Genomic DNA, 24,545 nt, shown 5'->3' with positions numbered 1-24,545 from the left:
GAGGAGAAGAGACGGGATGATGATGATAATGTACATCTTATTATACAATTATATATTATAACATTTATACAGCTTCAAAGGGCTTTAAATATGCCAATTAATGAAAGGGGAGAGAAAAAGAGGGCTGAGATGGATTCCCCCAATACACACATGAGCAAACGTACTCACATATCCATGGACATATACACATGCAAATCCACACACACACACTTCACTCCATGTGTCTCTCCAGAGCGTGTTCTGCAAGTGATCATTAAGATTCTTCCTCCACACCTTGTCTGAAGGCTGGTGAAGTTGCAGACAGGAATATCTTTGAGAAAGCAATGCAGTGCAACCATAAATTAATGCAAGTAGAGAAGTGAGAGGTGCCTTACCTCAAACTCCCGGATGACAGTGGCCAGCTGGGAAGATTTAAGGCAGGTTTCATCTAGCAAAGCCAAATTCCTATCAAACTGCATAATATATGCTGTGTGGTGATTGAACCTTGATTCTCTTGAGAGAAAAACATCGGCCACTTTCTGGTGTTCCTCCCTAAAGCCACAGAAAGAGAAGAACAAGCCAATAAGTAACAAAAAATGCCCCACTTCATTCTGGTAACACAAATTCTATTCATCAGCCCCATACCTGCTAATGCCATTAGGAGATCTCAGTTAAGGCATGGGTTTAACTGTCAGGAAATGGACAACACTGCACCGAAGTGCTGAGCAATGGAATGGGCTGTGGAAGAATGGGCCTTGTCTGGGGCCAGTCCCCTTTCTGTAACCCTACCTACCACAGCTATATATGTACATGCTGGGCAGAATGGGCTCACATTTCTCCAAGCAAGCTTTCCAAATCCACCAGGGTGAACAAGAACCTTTACTCTGAGTGCTGGTGTTAGTGGGAGAATAACTCCATCCTCAGATCCCCTTCACTCACAGCTCCCTCTTCTTACCCATGTTACAGTTCCTCATCTGGGCACACAATGTAATTATTTACTGAAGGTGAATTATCTACAGGAGAGAGAGCCAGCCAAAAATGGCAGTAACGGAGGGTACAGGGCTGCTAATGAGCAGTGGCCAAGGAGACGTCAGGGTAACAGAGATTGTGGTTTTAAACAGCGGCCTCGTTAATTTCAGGATGATTGAGAATACAGCAGAGGGACTGGCCAGCAGCCCTGGGAGTAACAGAGGACGCACTGCCAGATGTGGGGAGGGGTACTGAGGATTCAAGGGCCTGTTTAGTATTCAAAGTCTAACGCCAGTGCACATTTTCAGATTTTCACTGCACATTTATTTTAGGTCCCTGGAACATCTACAGCAGCTAAAGGGAGCGGGAACCCACATTTCTTAATAGCATACTTAGCATAACCATTTACAGAATTGTTTTCAACCTCACTGTTGTTTACAACAATTCCCTTGGAAGATGGAAACCCACATATGATATCCCCTTAACTTTTCCTCTGTTGTGCACTCTGATTTGTTATTGTAGAGCTGCTCAGGAGTGCTGCCTGCACTGTGCATACAGGCTTGTTACTATTATTTATGGATAATCTATTTTGTGGAAGCCCTGGGATAGAGTGGTCTGTCACTGAAAGTGACTGCTGATTGGCTGGAGTTCAGTGGGGGTGGGGTTAAGGAGCTATAAAGCTTGCCCCAGCTTCTGAAAGAGTCAGATTAGCATGGGAGTTTGGCTTAGATAGATGCCTTCCGTGGATTTCATAGATTTAGTCAGTTTGGGACTGAAGCTAGCCTGACTTAGTCAGAAGCTTGTCCCAGCTAGTTGATACATTTTAGTTTGGAAGCATGGCTCAGACAGGGGCCTATCTAGCTTAAAAGATTTGCTCTAGCACTGATAGCCTTTGTCTAGGCAAGACAGAGACATGCTTTATCCTAGTAAGATTTAGTCCAGCTAGGACAGTTTGGTTTAGGCAGAGACCCTCAGCAGCCCTGAAAGATAGTGTTTAGCCTGAAACTCAGCCCAGCAAAGGCTTGTTCAAACTCTGAGTGGGTTTCCTTTGACTGGGAGCTATAATATTAGGAAGTTGCCATGGGAATTGTTCTAATTTATTCCAATTTCTATGAGATCTAAAATTAAAAAAAAATCCTATATTTCTTAATGCCTCTGAGGGTTTTTCTCTGCCTGTTCCCCCTTCCTGGTATTTGAGTTTTTGACTCATGGTTCACACACATTAGACTGCTTTGTGACAATCAGCTAAGGGACTCAATCAGATTGGGGCCCCCAATGGGCTAGACACTGTACAAACAGATAGCAAATGACAGTTCACGTGAGATGGGCTGCACACACACTGATTTATTGGGCTGTATACAACGGTTTATCATTGTAGGGTAGCGCAGGAGCACTGAGACGTTTGTATTTTTTGGGAGGTAAAATAACAATACAGAAACATGGCATAGACAAGAAAATGCAGTCTCCCAACCTTACGGTGTCCCTGTAAATTTACCTCCCTCAACCTATGCACAAACCCTGTTAAAGGTGTTTAGCATCTTTTCTTTCTTCTGTTGGAATCTTAACCCTGTTGACAGTGGTTCTTGGAATAAAGAAATAGATTGAGGATGAGATGAGGCCATTAAGTTGTCACTTACCAATTGAGGACTCTTTCCTCCAGCTCTCCCAGTATCTCCTGGTGTAGTCTGTAGATTTCAGGGATCTCACTCAAGCCCTGCTTGAGCTTCACCTCCTCCCTCTCATTTTCATCCTCATCCCCCAGCACTTTCAAGACTGCTTCATGGAAATCCTGTGAATACATCACCTGTTATACAGCAGCTAAGGCAACAGATCAGAGGTTCTTTATGGCACTTAAACCATTACTATTTTTCCTTTAAATTCCAAAATTCATTTACAAACAGTCAGAAAACTTTATGGGAATTACAAGATGCACCATAAATACTAGCATATCATGGGCAAAAGAGGAAGGAGAACATAGGATGCATTTTCTTTCACCCATTAGTTTCATGGTTACTGTAAATTTCAGGTTAAAGTCCACATATTGATTACCCAAAACATTAAAAAAAAAAAAGATAGCTCCACCTCCCCCCAATCCCATCAGATTATTAAAAAAAATAAATTTGGGTACTCTTTGCTTTCTGGGTTTTGAGCCTTTAGGTTGCAGTGGGGTTACATTTTCAAGAATTTGTCAGCTAGAAACTTCCTTTTTAAAAAAGAAAAAAAAAAAGATGTGAGTCTTGTATAACCCCATGAGTCCAGCAGCTGGGGCTTTATGGAAAAGATCAAATATTGCAAGGCTTGTCATAAAAATTGAAAGAATTGCCAACACTGAATCCAATTCCTAATTTACTGAAGGAAGGATGGTGGAGATATAAATTAAGCTACAGAACCAATCATTTCCTATATGAAATCCACTTTGTCTATCCACTATAACTGAGACCCACTTTTCAATAATAATAATAATAATTAATAATGATAATATATTTGGAAAATACCTTTAATTTCAATATGGTTTAAATACTATATGCACATAGGAATAATTTCTCCAGAAGTCAAAAGCAGCCATTCTAGTGTGGTATGTGACAGCTGTTTAACAGCATACTACAAAATCATCCAATAGTTTAGCACTGGAAGTGAAGAATCACACATCCAACTAAAACAGCAGGGGGACTTTACAGTAGGTGTGCAGATTAGAAGATGGTCAAAACAGTGGTGCTAACAAACATATTCTTGCAAAATATGGCACAAAATCAGTTAGAACTTTCATACAGAAATTGACTTTAAAATATGTCCAGGTCAGAGTCTGTTTAGAAAATGAAGACAATATAATACTACAGCATCATGATAGTACCTATTACTACAGTATCATTATGGCATCCCACTCTTCCCAATTAACACTGACATCAGGGTGTTTGATCATATTCTAGTCTAGTTAATACAAACGTCATGATAGAAAATACATATATTCCTGAAATACCGTCATGACATGAAAAGAGATAAAAGAATGAATTAGGTGAAAGAAACATATTGTACTGGGAGCTCTTATTTTTCAAGAAAGGTGGGGGATTCCATACGTTACATTCACAAGAATACAATTTACATGCAGCTCATCAGGACATGTAACATGGGTAGCAGGATTTTAAGAGGGATGAAAAAATAAAAGAAAACCCTTTACTAGGGAGTTTTCCAGGGAAAACTTCGAAAAAGTCTTGGACACAGTAATTCTTATCTCTTTGTTGGTATTGTAAATCAAATTCCCAATGTTCTTTGCTTTCTTCTTTAATTCAGAAATTTGTTGATATCTATTCATCTCTTTCGCATTCCCAAAGAATCTAACTGCACATACCGGTATATCAGGGCAATGCATTGGGCATAATTAGAGGGTCCATTTCCAGAGAATTTATGTGAGACTAAAAATAGGAGGTAAATCACCAAAACTGCTGAAACTGCAGATAAAGCACCTAAACATCATTATTTTCTGAAGCCCTGCTAAACAAGGTATGAGAAATCAAAGAAAATATAGTAGTTCAAAATCATTCTACTGTATCTATAGACTGATGTAATTACACAAGGGATACATCTGGGGCAAGGCTTTAATGAAGTGACTAATTTTCTCATGGGACCATTAAAGATCCCTAATGCTTCCCCCAATTTTTCTTTACTTTAATATCACTTTGAAGCCACCATTTTTTTTCAGCCTGAAGTCTCACAAACATAATATTCTACTCTACCACTCCTGCGGAGCTGGGGGTGTTTTGCTGGGTGACTGCCTTTCCATGGTGGGAAAGTAATTCCATTTTGTGTACATATAGTTTTGGAAGGACATTGTTATGCAAAGTACTATATAAATGAAAGGTGGTTGTATTCGATTAAATGCATCCACTAGATTCAGTGGAAATGAGGAACATCAGGGAAAAATGTAGTGTATTATCTCTTTTGCTCAAGGTCAACTGTATGGAACGCCCTTCAGAAGCCATTTTAATGGCTTCAGAGCTGATAATCTATCCAGTTACGAGCTTTCTGAACTAAAATGCTGGTATTCCATTAGACTAGTGTGTCCTTATAAGAATGCATAGCAGCAAAATCATGTTCTGTAGTAGAAAGGTTAATAGTTTCTTGTTGAGTGGGGTGAATCTTTACCCTAAACTAGTGCTACTGTTGTGTCAGCTGTGGGGTTAGACATCAGGTCTCCTACATAGTAGCACAGATTATTAGAGAGTAGCAATCGTAGCTCAAGACAATTCTAAAGAACAAAACTAGAAGTATTGCTGTGACACAACACTCCAGCACCTAATTCTTCAGTATCACTACAACAACAAAGCATTATTGGACTGAACAGAGAGGATATTTGCCAATCCATAAATATGCCTGGAGAGCATCATGCAGAACTGTTAATGGATACAAATTCTCCTTTTTATTCCCCTGAAACGGATGTTAGGAGATGAGCCTGAGCCAGGCAGCTGGGTGTTCCTTAGTCTGGACCAGGTAGGGCTCTTGTGGTCAACTTTCCTGTTTTCCACCAATGGGATCTTTATAGGTGAAATAACTGGATCCCACGTAGTCTACGAAAATAAATCAGTATTTGGGAAACTGGAAGCACATTCCAGCTCGTGATGAGAGCAGGTGCTGGAGAGCCATACGGAATCACTTAAAAAGTCATACAGAACTTTTCCCAGTCCTTCCTTTGCATCCCAATAAACCAGGAAGTGTCTGGGGTTTTATTGCAGAAGTGGGTGGGAGGAGAGAAAAACGGAAAGAAAGAGAAAGAGGGAGCACAATTAATTGCAAAGCAAGCTTGAAACCGAGGCCCATTAATTGGAGGGTTTGAAAGCTCCCAATGACTACTTACAGAGCAGCAGTGGCAGATGTGGAGATTATAAAACTTCCTGTTTCATAAAAAAGATGATCTGTCCTTATCTGAGAGACCATATAGCAAGGGGGTGCTCCATTAGCTCTCGCTAAAGGTAAAGATCCTTGCATGAGTCTGAAGACAGCACCAGGAAGGACATAGCCTGGTCAGTCAGATAAGCAGATCCTGGAAAAAGATGTAATTGACCACAGGATAGCCTGTTTCTTTTATTACGATGCTCATGATCTACACCTTCTCTCCTGCTGCCATTCCAGCATTGTTTTCATCTGTAGAAATATTTTACTCTCTGTGTGTATGTGTCTATGTAGGTCTTGATGATGTGCTGTCACCTACCAGGTGGGGTTGGGGTCTATTTCACATATTTTAACATGCATAAAACACACAAGGAAATACTGCAATGTGAGAGATCCAAGGGAAGCTTAGAATCATGAGACACCAGATTGGTTGCCCCAGTCACTGAAACTCATAGAATCATAGAATCATAGAATTCAAGATCAGAAGGGACCATTATGATCATCTAGTCTGACCTCCTGCAAGATGCAGGCCACATCAGGGCCATTGCCAATCTTCCCTGGAGGAAAATTCCTTAATATGGCGGTCAGCTGAACCCCGAGCATGCGGGCAAGACTCTCCAGCCAAACCCTCTGGAAAAGGTTATATCATACCATTGACCCATTGTACTATTTACCAGTGTGGCACTTAATTGACCTATTGACTAAGCCCGTTATCCTATCATACCATCCCCTCCATAAACTTATCTAGCTTAATCTTAAAGTCATGGAGGTCCTTAGGCTGTTCCAGTATTGCACTTGACTGACAGTTTATATCCGTTTGTCCTCGTGTCCATATTAGCACTGAGCTGAAATAATTCTTCTCCTTCCATTTATCCCTCTGATATATTTAAAGAGTGTAATCATATCTCCTCTTATCCTTCTTTTGGTTAAGGAAAACAAACCAAGCTCCTCAAGTCTCCTTTCATAAGGCCTTCCATTCCTCGGATCATTCTTGTGGGCCTTCTTTTTTTCCGTTCTAGTTTTAATTCATCTTTCTTAAACATGTGAGACGAAAACTGCTAACAATACTCCAAATTAGGTCTCACATCACATTGCCTACTCATAGTCATCCTGCGATCAACCAGGACTCCTAGGTCCTTCTCCTCCTCCGTTACTTCCAACTGGTCAATGCCCCAGCTTATAACTAAAGTTCTTGTTAGACATCCCTAAATGCATAACCTTACACTTCTCACTATTGAATTTCATCCTGTTACTAATACTCCAGTTTACAAGGTCATCTAAATCTCCTGGAGAATATCCCGATCCTCTTCCAACTTTATCAGCCCACTCCTACTCTTGGTTCCCAGGTCAGCAATAAATAGATTGAATGACAGTTCCCCTTCAATACTACCCTCTGCAGTCTCCTTTAACCAGCTCCTTATCCACCTCTGGATTTTCATTTCGATCCCCATCTTTTCCAATTTAACCAGTAATTCTTCATGCTACTGAAATCCAGATATATTAGATAAAATCTGTTACTTTCTCAAAGAAGGAGATCAAGTTGGTTTAATCCATGCTGTAATCTATCCCAGTTGCCATTGGCCTCATGTTTTCCATGACTTTGCATACTACAGATGTTAGACTAACAGGCCTATAATTCCCCCTTCTTGAATATAGGAACTACATTAGCTAATCTCCAGTCAGTTAATATTCTAGGATGAAGATTATCCGCTGTTCAAGTTTGGCTTCTACCTCAGATACCGTAATGTCTACCCCATATCTTCATTCCCATCGGTCCTCTATCACTATTCCTTAGCCCTTCATTAGCCTCATTAAAGACCGAGGCAAAGTATTCGTTCAGATATTGTGCCATTCCAAGATTATCCCTAATCTCCACTCCATTTAAAGTTTTAAGGTAAGCCACTTCTTCTTTCTTGGTTTTCTTCCTATTTATATGGCTAAAAACCGGTCCATCTCCACTCGCTTTGCCTTTCTCACAGCTTCCTGCACCCTCTGACCTCAATAAGGTAGGTTTCTTTGCTGATCCCTCCCATTTTCCACTCCTGGTACGCTTTCTGTTTTTCTTAATGACCTCTAAGACGCTTGCTCATCCAGCACATGCCTCTGACAACTCCTGCAACTTCAACCTGAAGTAACCCCAGGCGTCATCTGCCCTTAGATCCCTAAATATGTTAGCCCAGTCCACTTCCTAACTAGTCGCCTTAATTTAGTAAAATTAGCCCTTTTGAAATCATACACCCTAGTCTCAGATGCACTATTGATTATCCTCCCATTTATTTAGGTTGTCCCCTACAACAATGTCCTCAACAAGGTCCTCGTTACTCACCAAAATCAAATCTAAAATGGCATCCCCCCTCGTCGGTTCAGCAACCACTTGATGAAGGAATTCATTAGCTATCACGTCTAGGAAAAGCTGAGCCCTATTATTATTACTAGCATTTGTTTCCCGGTCTATATCCGGGAAGTTAAAGTCCCCATGATCAAGCAGTTCCTATTAGTGTTTACCTCCTTAAAAACATTAAAGAGCTCTCTATCCATCTCTAAGCTAGATCCAGGCGGTCTATAGCACACCCCAATCACTATCCCCGGTGAGGCTCTGGTAGTTTTCTTCCCCAATGTGACCATTGCCCAAACAGACTCTGTATTGTCCATTGCAGTGCTAGTTATCTCATTACATTTCACCTCATTATTGATATACAGTGCTACTCCCCCACCTTTACCTTTGCATCGGTCTTTCCTAAACAGCACATAACCTTCCATACCTGTACTCCAGTCATCCACCATGTTTCTGTTATTCCTACGATATCCGTTTTCATTTCCGGACCAGGAGCCAGTTCCTCCATTTTGTTACCTAAGCTTCTCGTTGGTGAACAAACATCCTAATTTTTCCTGTTGGGCTCCTCTCACTCTTTTCACCCAACTCGGTAGGGACACAGTACTTCCAGTATGACTTGTAGATCTAGTATCTGTCCCCCTCTTCCTTCCACTCTGGCTATATCTGTTGTTATCTTGTTGTCCTCACTCCCAATGTGAAAATTTCCCCAGTGTCTAGTTTAAAGCTCTTTTAATCAGATGAGCCAGCCTCCCTCCTAGAAGTCTACTTCCTTCCCTACTTAGGTGGAGCCCATCCCTTGAGAACAGTTGTCTGTCCCCAAAAGCCTCCCAGTGCCCATACATCCCAAAGCCCTCCTTGTAACACCACTCCTCAGCCAACTATTAATCGTCACGATCCTCTCACCCCTTTGGCGCCCTTCCTAGGGACAGGTAGAATCCCACTGAAGATCACCTGAGCCTCATACCCAACCTGGCATAGTCTCCTTGATCCTCTCTAGCGAGAATCTAGCTGTGTCATTCGTTTACATGAAGGATGATCAAAGGGTTCTTACCCGCTCCTCTTAGGATCCTTTTCAACCTCAGGTCCACATCCCGTATTTTAGCACCCGGTAGACAGCACACCCTTCTGTTCTCCGGATCGGCCCTGGTCACAGGCCTGTCCAACCTTCGCAGTATGGAATCCCCAATCACGTAGACCTGCTCGCCTGGGGACAGCACGGTCCTCTAACCTATCCCCGTTCCCCTGGTTGCAAGCTCCTTCCATTCCTATCATCCCTTGTGGTTGCCATCCTGTATCCTCCTGGGCACAAACTTGGTGCTACTTCCATTGACTCCTCCTTTCTTAGGCCTCCCACTGTCAGCTACCACTTGCTGTACCCTTCCTCATTCTCCAAACCTTCAAACCTGTTCCTTAGCTCAATTTCCCCTCACTGGCTCTCCTTTTCCTTGGCCTGCTTCTCACGGTCACATGCCTCCACCGCCCATCTTCCTCCTCTGGTGGTCCCCCTTCCTTGGCCTCAGCCCCTGCTCCCCCCTGTGCCCCTGGGTGTTCCCCCTCAGTTACTGCTTGCCATTGCTCCATCAGCCTCTCAAACCCCCGTCTATTCTCTATCAGGGTTTCTACCTGCAGCTCTAGGCCCTGGATCTTTTCCTCCAACAGCTCTATTAGGCGACACTTCATGCATATATAGTACTGTTCTGGCCAAGTACATACCACAGCTGCTGCATGCTCATCCTCAGTGTGTCCTCTGCTGCTTGGCTCATGGCTGCTGGCTGCTGCTGTCTCCTTCCACCTCCCCCTCCAAACTCCCACTCAAAACTCAGTGTCTACAGAATAGGTATCAGCAGAGCTAGCTTCCCCCCACACTGCCTCATGAATGTGCCTCTCATCTGACCATAGCAACCACCTCTAGAGACAAGAGGGGAGCTCAGCCGCCATGGTCCACTTAGTTTCTCTGCTGAATGCAGTTGCCAATCAGAGCCAAAAGGGGGTTGGTGGTTTTTGTGATGTGGATATCTGTGCCCAGGGAACTATTTGTTTTCAAATTTGCTCTTAAAAATATACTTAAACTGGGATTTAGCTGCTAAATCTAGCTCAGGGTGGGTGTTTGTACCTGATACGAAGACTCTGCTCCACTCTATCCTGACAGTGACATATAGAATAAGCAGGAGAAACCTTTTAAATCATGAACTATTCCAGTGATGGTTCTGTTGACACTGCATACGAGGAGACCAAGGATCAAGTAAGCACAACCCCATTGATAGAATTAAAGCCCTATCAGTTAATATCGAGAAGTGTATTACACAAGTCATGGTAGAGCTCAGAATAGAACCCAAGTCTGCGGTCTCCTAATGCAGGGCTTTAGCCAAAAGACCAGAGTATCAGGAGTCACTATTCCAGTAGGTTCAAACAGGCTGAATTCTGCTTTAGTCTGAACAATCTGGCTTGAGACAGACAGAGTCAGGTATCCTAATGGTCCGGGTGAACCCATGCTGTGAATGTATTTCTTCATACGCTACTGTGCAAACCGCAAGTTATTATTAAAAACAACATTCCACTTTTTAAAAAAATGACATATTAAAAACATACACTGTCTGCCCAAATAAGCTCATTCATCAGATGAAAAAAAAATGCAGCTGTTTTAACACTCCATGGGAAGGTGATTCTGCTGGGTGATTTAATAGAAATGGCAGCAAGTTTTTTCCACTCAGAGACAATTTCCTGGCCTCCTGCCGCACCGTATGTAGTGTGGTTGAATGTGCTGAGAAAGGAAGCAAGGGCTCAATAAAAAGAAACCACTACGGTCATATATCTCATTCAACGATGCACTGCTTCTTCCATCCAGCCCTGAACAAGGAAGAGTAAATCAGTTTGGAGACGCTAAGAATCTTTTCCCACTAGATCTAGTAGACATGATCTAGTAGCCTCCCAACAGGTCAAACTTTTAGGGATTGAAAAATTATCTTTTTTTTTCCATTCCCTTTCCAGTGGAAGTACAAACCTCCATGAAACCTCATAACCTCCAGGTACAAACACCCACAAATTCTGAGGCTGTTCCAATGTGGATCCAAAAAAAAAAAATAATAAATAATTGGAGATATACCAATCTCCTAGAACTGGAAGGGACCTTGAAGGGTCATTGAGTCCAGCCCCCTGCCTTCACTAGCAGGACCAATTTTTGCCCCAGATCCTTAAGTGGCCTCCCCAAAGGATTGAACTCACAACCCTGGGTTTAGCAGGCCAATGCTCAAACCACTGAGCTATCCCTCCCCCAAATTTTACCTTGGCCCCATCTCCAATAACTGTGATGGCCAGCCCTTCAGCTCATGTAAATCACGGTAGCTCCATTGACTTCAGTGTGCTATCTGGATTTACCCCAGCTGAGGGCTATGTAGGTGTGATTTTAGTGCTGGTGAAAGGTGCTAGGTTAACAGTACCGGGATCTGAACTGCTCTCTCTATCTGCAGAACAGGCACAGCATGGACAGAGACAGAGCTGGGGGAAAAAGCTATTCTGAGCAAAAGGACAACACTGGCACAAGAAGAAATGGGTATAAAGTGGCCATGAATAAATTTAGGCTGGAGATTAGTTGAAGGTTTCTAACTCTCTGAGGAGTGAGGTTCTGGAACAGTCTCCCAATAGGCGCAGTGGGAGCAAACAACTTAACTAATTTTAAGATGCAGCTTGGTAAGCTTATGAACAGAATTATATGATGGGGTTGCCTCTGATAGCGGGGGACTGAATTCAATGATCCAGGAGGTCCTTTCCAGTCCTATGGCCTAATGTAATTCTCCATCTTACCCGGAAGAACTGACTATGGGTAAGAGTGAATATGGTCCAATCATTCTTTGGCTTCTCTTTTGCAACAGCCAATTAGTGCCAGGCATGGTGAACATGCTAGTTCACTGGGAACCAGAATGGGACTCATTTAATTTAAACCACCAAACAGTGCTCAGAAGCTGTATCTACACTGGGAACATTTGGATCGGTAATTCTCCTCTTGCGGACAAACAATAGAAGCTGTAGTGTAGACGGGGGCAGGTGTTTTTACCACTGCGTCACTACAGCTGGTAAAAAAAAAAAAGAGGACCAAAAATCATGAACATTTCCACCTATATTTTTGAATTTTGAAATGTTTTGACCAACTCTGTGGCTGGCCCCGAGCAAGATGCAAGTCTCATGAAAATTTTCATAAAGAATTTAATTGCATTTTTCCATCAAAATTTAAAAAATTGTCCAGTTCTAGTTGTAAAGTCTGTGCCACATCTACATTAATCCACCATTGATCCTTCCATCATTGTTATCTCATTACAGGTCCAAGTTTTCCTCATTTAAACATGCCCAGCTGGTTAAATTTCAGACACTAAAGATACAGAGGTGGAAGACTTTCATATTCTTTTCTCCTATTCTTTGTAGCAACCAATCCCCCTTCTAGGTGCCTCTCCTAATTGAAATGAATCTACTAATCATTTTGAAGCTCCTCAGTCATTGCAATTAATTCAGGGTTTAGAAAAGAGAAGCTTAGTAGCTGTAGCAAGCATATCCCGAATCTGCTTAAGTAACTAATTAGAATGTTACAGAGTTGCCACCCATTCCAAATGAACATCCACAGAACAAATAACTGCCCATTTTATACCATAAAGGAATGAAAAAACTAGCACCTCTTTTCCACTCAATCTCAGCAAATTTAATTAATCATTAATTGCCCAGACTTGTGATTATAATTAACTCTCTGAGAAATTATTGAATTCCAATTGCCCAGATAGCCAGCCTTACAATGATTAGTACCAAATCTTGAAATATAATAGTAATAGCTAGAAACATCCATTTCCAAAAAATTATGCCATTGCTGGAAGTGCCGAGTTCCTGGGAAGCCATTAATCAAAGGTAAAGTGCTTGTGCTGTCCAACTCCAATCCATTATGGCACCTGAAGGTCTCCAAATTCATCATCTGAACAACCCAGCCAAACACAGAAGATACCAAACATTGAGTCCATATAATTTCCTGATGGATCAAAATTTCCTAAAATAGAGGCATGAACCAAAATCAATCCATTTCAGGCTCTGCTCATAGCAACCGATCCCCAAAAGGACTCAATCTTGCACTCTGATACGTGGGCACACAGTACTACACTACATTGTAAAAGCTGCTCGAGTGTTATTACCCCCAGCATTGCTCAGATTTAAAAAATTTATTAAAGTGAATGTTTGAAATGAAATATACACAAGTTGAGAGGGAAGGTACTGTACATCTGGGGTCAGGCTTGGGTTATGGGGGGTTACAGATATCGTTTGCAAGGATGAAAAGATACATACATATCGCATAACAGGCATAGACCCGGATGGGGGTGCAAGTTTTTTTTTAAAGTGTCAGTGGATAAGTGGGCTTGGGTACGCCACCCATGGGATGAATAAGGAGTCCAAGTCAGTATCAGTGTAGCGAATAAGTACATGGGTGGGGTGCGTCCCTTGGTCCATTGGGGAAGGAAGTGGGTTATTTCCCTAGTTGGCGGACTCGGTTACTCGGTGTGGTATTGGCGGTGTCCGGGGATGTGTTCGGTATAAATGTCTCTGGACCACCTGACAGCTGGAAGCCCTAGAAAACTAAGTTGTATAGATTTGGAAGTTGAGGAAAAGGAGGCACAAAGATGTTCACAACTATCATGAAAGCAAAGAAAATGTTTTGCTTTTTCATTTGTGCCCACAGCTACTTTTCATGATATATTTGCCTAGGGAAAGCACCCAGCAGCATCTCTGAGCCTCAATCACCACTGGAAACGTACACTTCGTATAAGTGGGATCTTGCGAAAGTCATGGAGCACAGAGAGACTAAAGCTATGTCTATGCAGCAATTAAACACCTGTGGCTGGCCTGTGTCAGCTGACACAGGCTCACAGGGCTCAGGTTGCGGGGCTATAAAATTGCTGGGTAGACTGTTGGGCGCAGGCTGGAGCCTGGGCTTTGGGACCCTGCCCACTTGCTGGGTCCCAGAGCTTGGACTCCAGCCCAAGCCCAAACATCTACACTACAATTTTACAGCCCCACAGCCTAAGCCTGGCAAGCCCAAGTCAGCTGACACAGGCCAGCCGCAGGTGTTTCATTGCTGCGTAGACATAGACAGTGAGATGAATGTTCATAGCAAGTGGTGCTGGTATATCAGTATGTGGCACTCCTCTCTCGGAGTAAACATTGAAGTGAATACCAGCTCTAGTGAAAATTCTCATCCAGAGCCAGAAGTGTGTTTGGATTTCAAACACCCCAACAATCTGGGGTGTTCAGATCTGGTGTTCAGGTTTGAGCCCCCTCTTTACTTTGAACCAATATCCAGCACAATGTTAAGGGACACTCTGCAAGGGGTGGCATGTGGCAGATGAGGCTTGAAAATGAGGTCCTGACCACCTGTGGCCATTACAGATTCCATGGCTCTTTCTATCAGAATAGTTAACCCTCAGGTGCTGGCTATGTTCCTACTTGGGTAATTCTATTCTGCCTACATAGAGTGTTTATCCTGATCCCAGCAAAACTCCTGTCCAGTTCTACACTTTTCAGTCAATAAAGACCTACATATTAATGGAAATTGCCTTGTGTGTCTATGTAGAGTTTTCATTATCTAAAAAAACAAACTGATAATCTATATGATATATACCAATACTGGGAGGCCAGTAGTGTCAGCCCATTGGGGAGGTATGAGGGATGGTGTGGGAGTATAAATATAGGGGAGCCCTAATCTTTGTACAATCAAAGTCTTCATTGAACATAACGATTTGCATACTTCTAAAGCCACCCTCTCCTCTAATATGGTGGAGTAGTCTCTATGGGCCACATGTCCCAGGATGCAATGCTCCAGTCTTCTTTGACTGTCCCAGCATTATATGCTAGGGGGACCTGTAGTCTTTGATTTCAGCCATGGGCTGCCTTTTAATATTTTGTGAGCCATGTTTGCCTTGCGTGTGGCTCTTTGGGGCCTCCTCATTATCACCTTCAACCTCTCTCCTGGTCTTGAAAGGGGAAGTGGCACCTCTAATTAAAAAGTGGCACTTCTACGGTGGCAGAGTGAGTGGCCTACGCACTACACTGAACAGTGATCGTCCCAAATTTCTCATTACTGAGCACAGCAGAAACAATGCCAGATGAACGGCAGGAAATTCTAACTATCGCGGCAGACACAATTAGTCTCTTATCCTGCTATTGCTAGGTACAATCTAGGTCAGGGACCCTGACCTCAGCGTGCACACACACACACAAATTAATCCAAAACACTGCAAATGAGTTTAAGAACTGGCAAACTGTAGTGTGCATGTTTTGAATACTGTATCAATAGGGCTTGTTACAAGGAACTTGACCCAATGCCAAGCGTGATTTTTTTTTTTCCTTTTAAGAGATGTACAAAATGGTCTGACAGCCATTTTGGCTCAGGGTTCCCACTGTAAAATTACTCTAGCCCATGCAAAGTTATTTTCCCACTGCAGATGAAGAGAACAATGAATAAATAAATAAGGAAAATAAATTCAGCCTAATGAAATTGAGGATGGGCTATTGTTCTCTGACACAATTTGTCTTTAGGCTTTTGTCAAGCATTTCAGACAGTGTAACAGCCAAACAAGCTCTTCCTTTAGCCAGGCTTCCCCATTCACTAAAGCATTTCATTAGGAAAATAATCACTTGATTGGTCCAACCAAACTTTGAACAGTATCCAAGGCATCCACAGCAGAAACAAAAATATGCCTCAGCCACTCAATCACCAGGTGATCTCTTCCAACCTTTTCCATTTAAGTAGTGATTAAGATATCATTGGTCTATCAAGGTGTTAGGGCCAAAAATGTTACTTTTCTGTAAACGTTGGTCCCAACATAGAAGTGTGCTGAGAGTAGAGAGAAGATTGCATGCTATGTTATCTAGCATGCCTGTCTAGGTCTTTACATGAGGTCCATCTAAATAGTACTGAATAGATGTAGTGCACTGTACACTGTATTTGATAACGTATAGTCACAGCTCTGTTTGTATCAAGGAATTAAATCGGGAGCTGCTTATTTTCTTGTGCATGAAAGAACATTGGTGAGATAGTGCTACCTCAGAGGAGTTCTGGAAATTAAACTCAATCAGCACAGCAAACTTTGAAGGTAAGTCATATTTAGACCTTGAAAACTCAGGTTTGCTACATTTTCAAGTAAACAGCTACAGCATATTGATATATTTTTGCGCTCAGTTGTTTCCTCAGTGTTACTTCTCTATTACTAGCCTTGGAGAAGCTATGGAGTCCAGCCCAAGTCTGGGTTCCCAGCTTGTGCAGAGCCTGGCATAGTTTGCATCTATTAGTACACTGCCCTTTGTGCAATCTGCTCCATTCTGTGCAACTCTTTGCTACCCAGGGAGAAATTCTTTGTGTAAGATGGAGGGATGCCTTTAGCAAACCTTAGCCACATGTTAAAATTAGAGGTGAGGCCAAATTGCAACAGAATACCCAAACCACCTTGAATGTTGATGAAACTCATATTTGGATCTTAATATGAGCGTAGAAGTTCTGACCCATCTTTATGAAAAGAACCTGAACCAGAATAGAAGATCAGATCTCCTTAAACTTTGGGGAATGTAGGGTGTCGGTTTTTCAGTGCAGACCAATCTCTTGGGCTAATTTCATTCACTCCTTGACTTGAAGACATAAGTGATAATAATTTCAATAGGAATTATGCACACACATTGGAACGAAGAATGGATTGAGGCTAATTATGGCCTAAATTAAAAAAAAATGAAAAATGCAGGAGAAGCAACCCTGGAATGGGTGAGGAAGCCAAATCAGATGCTGGGAAAGACAGCCCCATTACCAAGAGTTTGGGGGAATCTTTGGAATGCAAGGTCCAGACTGCCTGATTTGTTCACCTGGTATGAGTCCTGTAAAGAACATACCCCAGAGAACTGCATTACCTTAGAGTAGGGCAAATAACATCAAACTCTCCAGATTATTATCACAACTACCATGCCAACTGATACAGAATTTCTGAGTTAACACAATGTTTCCACTCTTTCAGCTCAATAGCAGAGTGGGTGTATGGAAATGTCATCATTTTGGCAATCAATCAAACTATTAAAGTCTCTGCTGAAAGGCCAAACAGATTCTGTTATGCTGAACAAATAGCTGCTCCGGACGAGGCTGCAAATGAGATGGAAAATGCAGCTCCTGCTGCAGTCTTAAGAAAAGAATTCCTCGCCCCCCCCAAAACCAGTCAGGGTGTGGTTTAGTTTTCAGTCTTCATTATTGAGATGTGGATTTGTAAAAGAAGACGAGACATTAAAAATAGTACTTTCAAAAGGTTTTGTTGAGAGAGATGGTAATAAAACAAAAATAATAGTTTGTCCAAGCTCAGTTTTCCTCAGGGGCACCCTCAATGCCACTTTTGTTGTGGATAAGGAGCGACTGCTTTTCTTGGGACATTTATGCACAACGGGGTATTTGTGCCAGCTTCAGTTATGCAATGTGGTACTTACACCAACCTGGGGTGCAAAGAGAAGTCATATTTTGTATTTATAGCGGCATCCCCAATACTATGCAAATACACAAAGCAACATCTTTATTAATTATTATTATTTATTTGTATTACAATAGCATCTCAAAGCTCCAATCTGGGGTCAAGAACCCATTGGTCTCAGGACAGCACACACATGCAATAAAGAAGACAGTCCCACCTCCAAAGAGCTTACAATTTCAGCATATGCTGAGAGGCAATAATTGGATACAACAAATGAATGGCAGTGGGAGAAGACACGGTCATAATGACATGATCATGTTTAGTATAACAAGCAGCTGTCACAGTATATCAACTGCCTGGCTATTTTTGAGTGCCACTGTGCTGCGGTAGCCAGCAAGGGTACCAGTTGCTGCCACATGTGATGAAGTTTGCTTGTGATGTAGGCACCTGTGCACTAAGGATGTGAATGAGACCACCAAACTCATTTCACAAGGATTTCCATCCCTGCTAACCTGAGGTGGATTTGAATCAGTGACCAAGAGGTGAAAGAATCTCCCCTCTCCAGTTTTCTGATGAATTCATCCTTCTCATGATGTTCTTTCCAAGGAACCATTTACACCTTGTCTCTTCACAAGAAGTGGGATAGTTAACGAATAGAAACAATCAAGATTAATCTGAAAAAACAAACTTGCTGATTATTTCTATGGACAACAGTCCTCCGGAGTTTTGTGCTCTTTCAGCAACTGTATATTTCTGGGAAGATGGAGGGGCATATTTCCAGCACAGAAACATGACCTAACTAAAGTTGTGAAGGTGGAACCTTATCTTAAAAATGGCATCTGACTGGGATGAACAACATGGAAGTGTAGAAACTGGTTAGGGGAGGAGTGCACAGCCAATATTAATTGTGGTCTTTTCTAACTTTTGAGTGCCTGGCTTTGCAACCTTAACGTTCTTTTGACATGAGTAACTTTGGTTTTGTGTGTATAATAATATTAAAGTGAAATACGGCTAACAAAATAAACCCACTTGAAGCAGAAGCTTCTCAGCACCCCACAGATGAACCCCAGCTGCAAGGTTCAAGACCAAAGTTTGAGGTTGTTTGGATCCTGAAGTTTGGCTCATCAAGGAAATTGAAAGGGTGTCGGGAGAAAGAGCTGTGAAATATGGATCTGGAGTCCTTCAGAGTTTGAGGTGTTCAAACGCAAAGGACTGGCATGGCTCCAACTCTCCTTTTAAATTTAAAATTCTTCCTTTATTTCCCTAAATTTTTAAAAATTAATGTAATAAAGCACAAAGGGAAACAACAATGCTTCTTCCTCCAGGAGTGAATGAATGAATGGCAAGGAAGAGAATGAAATCCCTAGTTGAAGATCATTTAGTGAAACATTGAGTTACAGACCCAAACACTTACACCGAAAGCAAAACACCAACTGTTCCGCATGAAATTGATGACTAACAAGAACACAGAGAATCACCCAGCATAATAACATAGCTATCACAGGTATCCTTTCCCCGCTCTAATGAGGCTAACCGGCTGATCTAAGCCATATGTTTTAATCATCATGAAAACTAGGCTGATTTCCCTCCTGTCTTAAAACAGCATTTCAATATTGGCTAATAAACCTACAGCTAATGCTACCCAGTTTCTTCAATACACATTGGCTGTGTGGAAACTATACTCCTTCCCCCAAGGGATAACACTGAGTGGTTTACATTTTGGGGTCAGACCAGGAAAGCCCTCTTTGTTTTCATTCACTTGTACCTTCAAGCCAACTTTGTGGCACTAAGTAGATAAAATTAGCGTCAAAGCTGAGTTTTCCAGTAACTAGCCCACGAGCTGTAATTTTTATGGGAGTTCTTTCTATTATGGATTACCAGCAGTTTAGGATTCTTTCCAGCTGGAATGGAGCGGCGCGCACTCTTTCACACGAATGTTTCTAAGCTAAAACCTTCTAAGCACAGGCATAAAACAAAAGCCCCATCCCCTGGATATAGCTGTCAGCTTGGAAGTGAGAGCAAAAAAGACATTTCCTGTTCTTTCCAAATGGTTTTCCCAGGCAGTAAATGCTCTTATAACTTGCACACCACCCTAGAATCAAACACCCTGTAAGATTTGGTGCTATTTAGCTTTCAGTTGAGATGAACTTTAGCATGCCTCCAGCCAGTTTAGCCAGTGGGAAGCTCCCCTTTGGCTTATCTCACAGAATTCATAGAATCATAGAATTCAAGATCAGAAGGGACCATTATGATCATCTAGTCTGACCTCCTGCAAGATGCAGGCCACATAAGCCGATCCACCCACTCCTGAACTAATTCTCTCCCTTGACTCTGCTGTTGAATGCTCCAATCATGATTTAAAGACTTCAAGTAGCAGATAATCCACCAGCAAGCGACCCCTGCCCCATGCTTCGGAGGAAGGCGAAAAACCTCCAGGGCCACTGCCAATCTACCCTGGAGGAAAATTCCTTCCCGACCCCAAATATGGCGATCAGCTGAACCCCGAGCATGTGGGCAAGACTCTCCAGCCAGACCCTCTGGAAAAGGCTAACAATATCCCAACATTGACCCTTTGTACTAATTACCAGTGTGGCATGTTATTGACCTATTGACTAAACCCGTTATCCTTAAATACCATCCCCTCCATAAACTTATCCAGATTAATCTTAAAGTCATGGAGGTCCTTCGCCCCCACTGTTTTCCTCGGTAGGCTGTTCCAGAATTGCACTCCTCTGATGGTTAGAAACCTTCGTCTAATTTCAAGCCTAAATTTCCTGACTGACAATTTATATCTGTTTGTCCTCGTGTCCACATTAGCACTGAGCTGAAATAATTCCTCTCCTTCCCTGGTATTTATCCCTCTGATATATTTAAAGAGTGCAATCATATCTCCTCTTATCCTTCTTTTGGTTAAGGAAAACAAACCGAGCTCCTCAAGTCTCCTTTCATACGACAGGCTTTCCATTCCTCGGATCATTCTAGTGGCCCTTCTTTGTACCCGTTCCAGTTTGAATTCATCCTTCTTAAACATGGGAGACCAAAACTGCACACAATACTCCAAATGAGGTCTCACCAACGCCTTATATAACGGGACTAGCACCTCCTTATCTCTACTAGAAATACCTCGCCTAATGCATCCCAAGACCGCATTAGCTTTTTTAACGGCCACATCACATTGCCTACTCATAGTCATCCTACGATCAACCAGGACTCCTAGGTCCTTCTCCTCCTCCGTTACTTCCAACTGGTGCGTCCCCAGCTTATAACTAAAATTCTTGTTAGTCATCCCTAAATGCATAACCTTACACTTCTCATTATAGTACTGCTGCGAGTGCCCATGGAGACAAAATTGGCAGCAGATGCTGTTTTTACCAACTTGTCCAATGGATGAGAGACTCCACTAACTGGTGAAGTCTCTTGTAATGACTGGCTACCAGTTTGCAGGCTCAGCAATCTCCAGTTTGTTTTCTAAAAAGCAATTGTCTGCAAGGTGTTCATCATACTGGAGACTGCTGTCCTGCTGCCCAAGCTTGGGCAGGCTTTTCAGCCTTGGCAACTGGCCCAAGAGAGGCACAAGGAGGAAGCAGAAATGCTCTGTTGACTTCCTCTTTTCCTTATTTTGTTCTTTGTGAAAGACGCTCCCCACTGTTAAGGATTGGGAAATTTTCCAAGGACACCCCAGTGCTATCTTTTGCATTGTCACAGAGTTTATTCCTCAGCAGTGGCGGGTAAACTCTCTTCATTTGCTCTCCCCTCCTGCCTCCCAAACACAGCCATGCAAGACTTTGGAATGAGATCTAGTAAGCTGTGGCACAGTCTCTAGGGAAGCAATGTGGATTGGGACACTTAGAACCAGTATGGACAAAACATCAGAGGACCTAGGAAACAGGCCTGCTTTGGCCAGGAGATGAACAGGATGCTTTATTAGGTCTTTTCTGTCCCTAATTTCTATGATTCTGTGAGCAAACCTCAAGCACTGCCTACCCTGCCTGCTCTCCATTAGTTGTCTCTGGCTTGGTGGGGGCCTAGCCCTGGCCATGGCATGATAGTCTGTACCCCAAACAAAAAACACAACTTAATGGGAGCAAAATGAATCCCCTCAAACAAGAACCAAAAGCTAGTTCGCATGGACCCTCTGCAAGTCATCTTCACCTACATTTCTTTCCCCTAAGATAGAATTCTTATCTCTCTATCTCAATCACAATCTCCTTCTCTGACTCACTCTCCTTCTCTCTTCTACCTATGAAATGTTATTCTCTAAAGAAAAATACTCTCCACAAATAAAAGCCTGGTGAGGTTTGTTGCCCATAGTTCTTTCTTATGGATGAGAAACTCCAGACATTTGGCACACACAGAAAGAGTAGTTTATCAGAAGACAGATTTCTTTGCAATGCCTCAGCGAGCACCTCCCCACTGTAAGCCACTCCTAATAGAATTCACCTCAGTCTCTTCAATGCTTTTTCTGTCTCCTAAATTACAGCTAAGTAAGAGGGCAATTAGGTTTCAACAATTAAAATGATTTACTTACCACATGTAACAGCCGGAGCATCTCCACATATCTGCAGAAAGAGACAGAATTATATTAATTGCCATCAAGCTAGCGCTGAATGAATCAGGGTGGAATGTGCAGCTTCATTTGCAAGATAACAGCCAGATTTTAACAGTGAACTCACACTTTCTCCGAAGACACCAGCTCCTGGGCGATGAGGTAAGCTCTGGACTGTCCTTCCTTCTGTTGAAAAGGAAACCACAGGTGTTAAGAAATCTCCCATCCCAAAACAGAAAGGGCCAGAGAATGCCCTCAATCTACATGATCCTTGAATCTGAATCACAGGGTTGGAAGGGGCCTCAGGAGGTCATCTAGTCCAACCCCCTGCTCAAAGCAGGGCTAATCCCTAGACAGATTTTTGCCCCAGATCCCTAAATAGCCCCCTCAAGGATTGAACTCACAACGCTGGGTTTAGTAGGCCAATGCTTAAACAGACTTCAATCCTTGAGGCTGTCCAGTCTGAGTTTGTACACTGCCTAGCAGAATGGGGTCCTGATCCACAGCTGCAGCTCTGCTACCCTAATACAAATAAATAAATAAATAATATACAGCCTGAAATGGGGTCATGCTCTCAAGATTCAAGAAGTTGTTTTGGTGGCTATGGACTGACTCCTCACCTTACTGAAGTCAGAGAGAAATTTCCCATTGATTTCAATAGGGCAAAAATTCATCAGAAAGAAAGACAGAAGGGTAATTTCATGACTGTAGGAGGCAAAGCTCATCCAGTTTCTTCAGGCCAGTCATGTGCAAGGAAAAGGTTTTTGTTTTTTAAATAGTTATATTCCAAACTGTTCCCACTGCAGTGCAAGCTACAGAAGCAAACAAGTTCAAAGGGCTTTACTGCGTGCTAAGCAGATTTGATGAAATTAAACTGTGGTACCTATATCCTGAAAGCAAACAGTGCAGTATTAAAGCAAATAACATCATTTTGAGATCACAGTGGTATGCATTTAAATCAGCAGAGATCTCAGAGGACACAGAAACCTGCCAAAGAAGCAATGGCAGTGGTTCTTCAAGGCTCAAGAGGCTAATTATGCTGCTTTGCTCTGGTTTCATGAATCATTTGTTTTTAATCTATTTACTTATTTAGTCTATTTATTTATTTAGGACATTTTAACAGGTTTACAAAACATTGCCATATAAATATCAGAGACAAAATGCTAATCATTACAAGAATGAGTTTTTGTTTAGAGAAACATTATATAGTGATATAATCAGCAGGTCCCTCTTTTTAACAGGTTGTTATCATATTACAGAGTGAGCCTCTTTACCAAGGTAAGAAATGGACAAAGCGTTGAAACCTTTATTGAGAAAGAAATCTTATACTAAAGTAAGTTTGACTTATACAGCAGGGATAATAAAGCAAAGAAGCAACTTTCAATGAACAAGAGGCCATACAACATGCCGTTTATTCTTAACAAGCAGGAGGCAGCATCAAGTGTATTGTTTAAAGGGACCAGGTGTGTCATTAATCCATTGCTTAAAGAGCCTCCTTTAGAAGGTGGAAGATGCTGAGCTGTCATGCACTAAGCTGGTTATTGTAATTCAGGTGGCAGCCTGAAATGGTGTCCTTCATCACCACTGATTCTGGATGAGAATTGCTTGGGTTGTAGGGATCATGGTGAAATCATTTAATTCAGCCCCTCAATGAAGAGAATTTGTAGGGCCCAGGACCAAAATCCCAGATTCAAACTCCATCAACCTTTGCTAAAGTTTAGGGCACATTCAAGCTTGGCAGTTCATCTCCAGTGTTTAAACATTAGTAACAGAAATCTGAACAGTAATTCCCCAAATTCCCCAAGCCTTTTGCATATCTGGACAAGTAATCTTGTGACATCACGTTTTTTTTAACCCAGTGTTTCTGCTCCTTCCTGCTTCCACTCAGACTGGAAATAAGAAAGGTTGAAAACAGCTTAGGGAAGATTTAAGCATTCCCTGGAAGTGCTGGAAACTGAAATCCAGCAGCATGATAGCTGGACCATGAAAACCCAGATGCAAAATTGACTGAAATGAAACCAACCAATCTTGTTTCCATGCCCATCATTAATAAATCACAAAAAGAAAATAATTGGAATAAGTAATGAAAAGCAAAGTTACATTTTAAAAATTCTTTCAGTTTTAAGGTGCTGTTCCCTACACAAGTAAGGATTATTTTTTTTTAAAAGTAGTGCATTTTATATTGTCAGTGCCCCTTTAATATAAAAATGTTCAGCAGCAACAAATGAGTCCTAAAATTGTCTATAACAGAGCAACAGAGGGGTATTCAAAACACGCTGCAAATAAATCTCTTTTTACTGTACAAATGAGTGAAGGGAAGGAATGACTTTCCACCAGGAAAGTCATCAGGAACCCCATTCTGTTAGGT

General features: G+C 42.1%; 1 protein-coding gene across 3 annotated transcripts in view; it reads right to left on the bottom strand.

Moving 5' to 3' along the window:
• The window catches only part of FGD5 (FYVE, RhoGEF and PH domain containing 5), a 153,048-nt gene that overhangs the window by 52,937 nt on the left and 75,566 nt on the right, over positions 1-24,545 (bottom strand). For all 3 annotated transcript variants that reach the window (XM_039482230.1, XM_039482233.1, XM_039482231.1), the window contains exons 4-7: positions 22,305-22,363; positions 22,160-22,190; positions 2,586-2,737; positions 375-531 (exon numbers count right to left, since the gene is read on the bottom strand). In XM_039482230.1, coding sequence (XP_039338164.1) covers positions 375-531; positions 2,586-2,737; positions 22,160-22,190; positions 22,305-22,363 — 399 coding nt within the window. The remainder of the gene's footprint in view (positions 1-374; positions 532-2,585; positions 2,738-22,159; positions 22,191-22,304; positions 22,364-24,545) is intronic.

Source organism: Mauremys reevesii, linkage group 7 (genome assembly GCF_016161935.1).
Source record: "Mauremys reevesii isolate NIE-2019 linkage group 7, ASM1616193v1, whole genome shotgun sequence".
Lineage (NCBI taxonomy): Eukaryota > Metazoa > Chordata > Testudines > Geoemydidae > Mauremys > Mauremys reevesii.
Note: the sequence above shows the minus strand (reverse complement) of the source record. Positions and strands in the feature narration are given on the sequence as shown.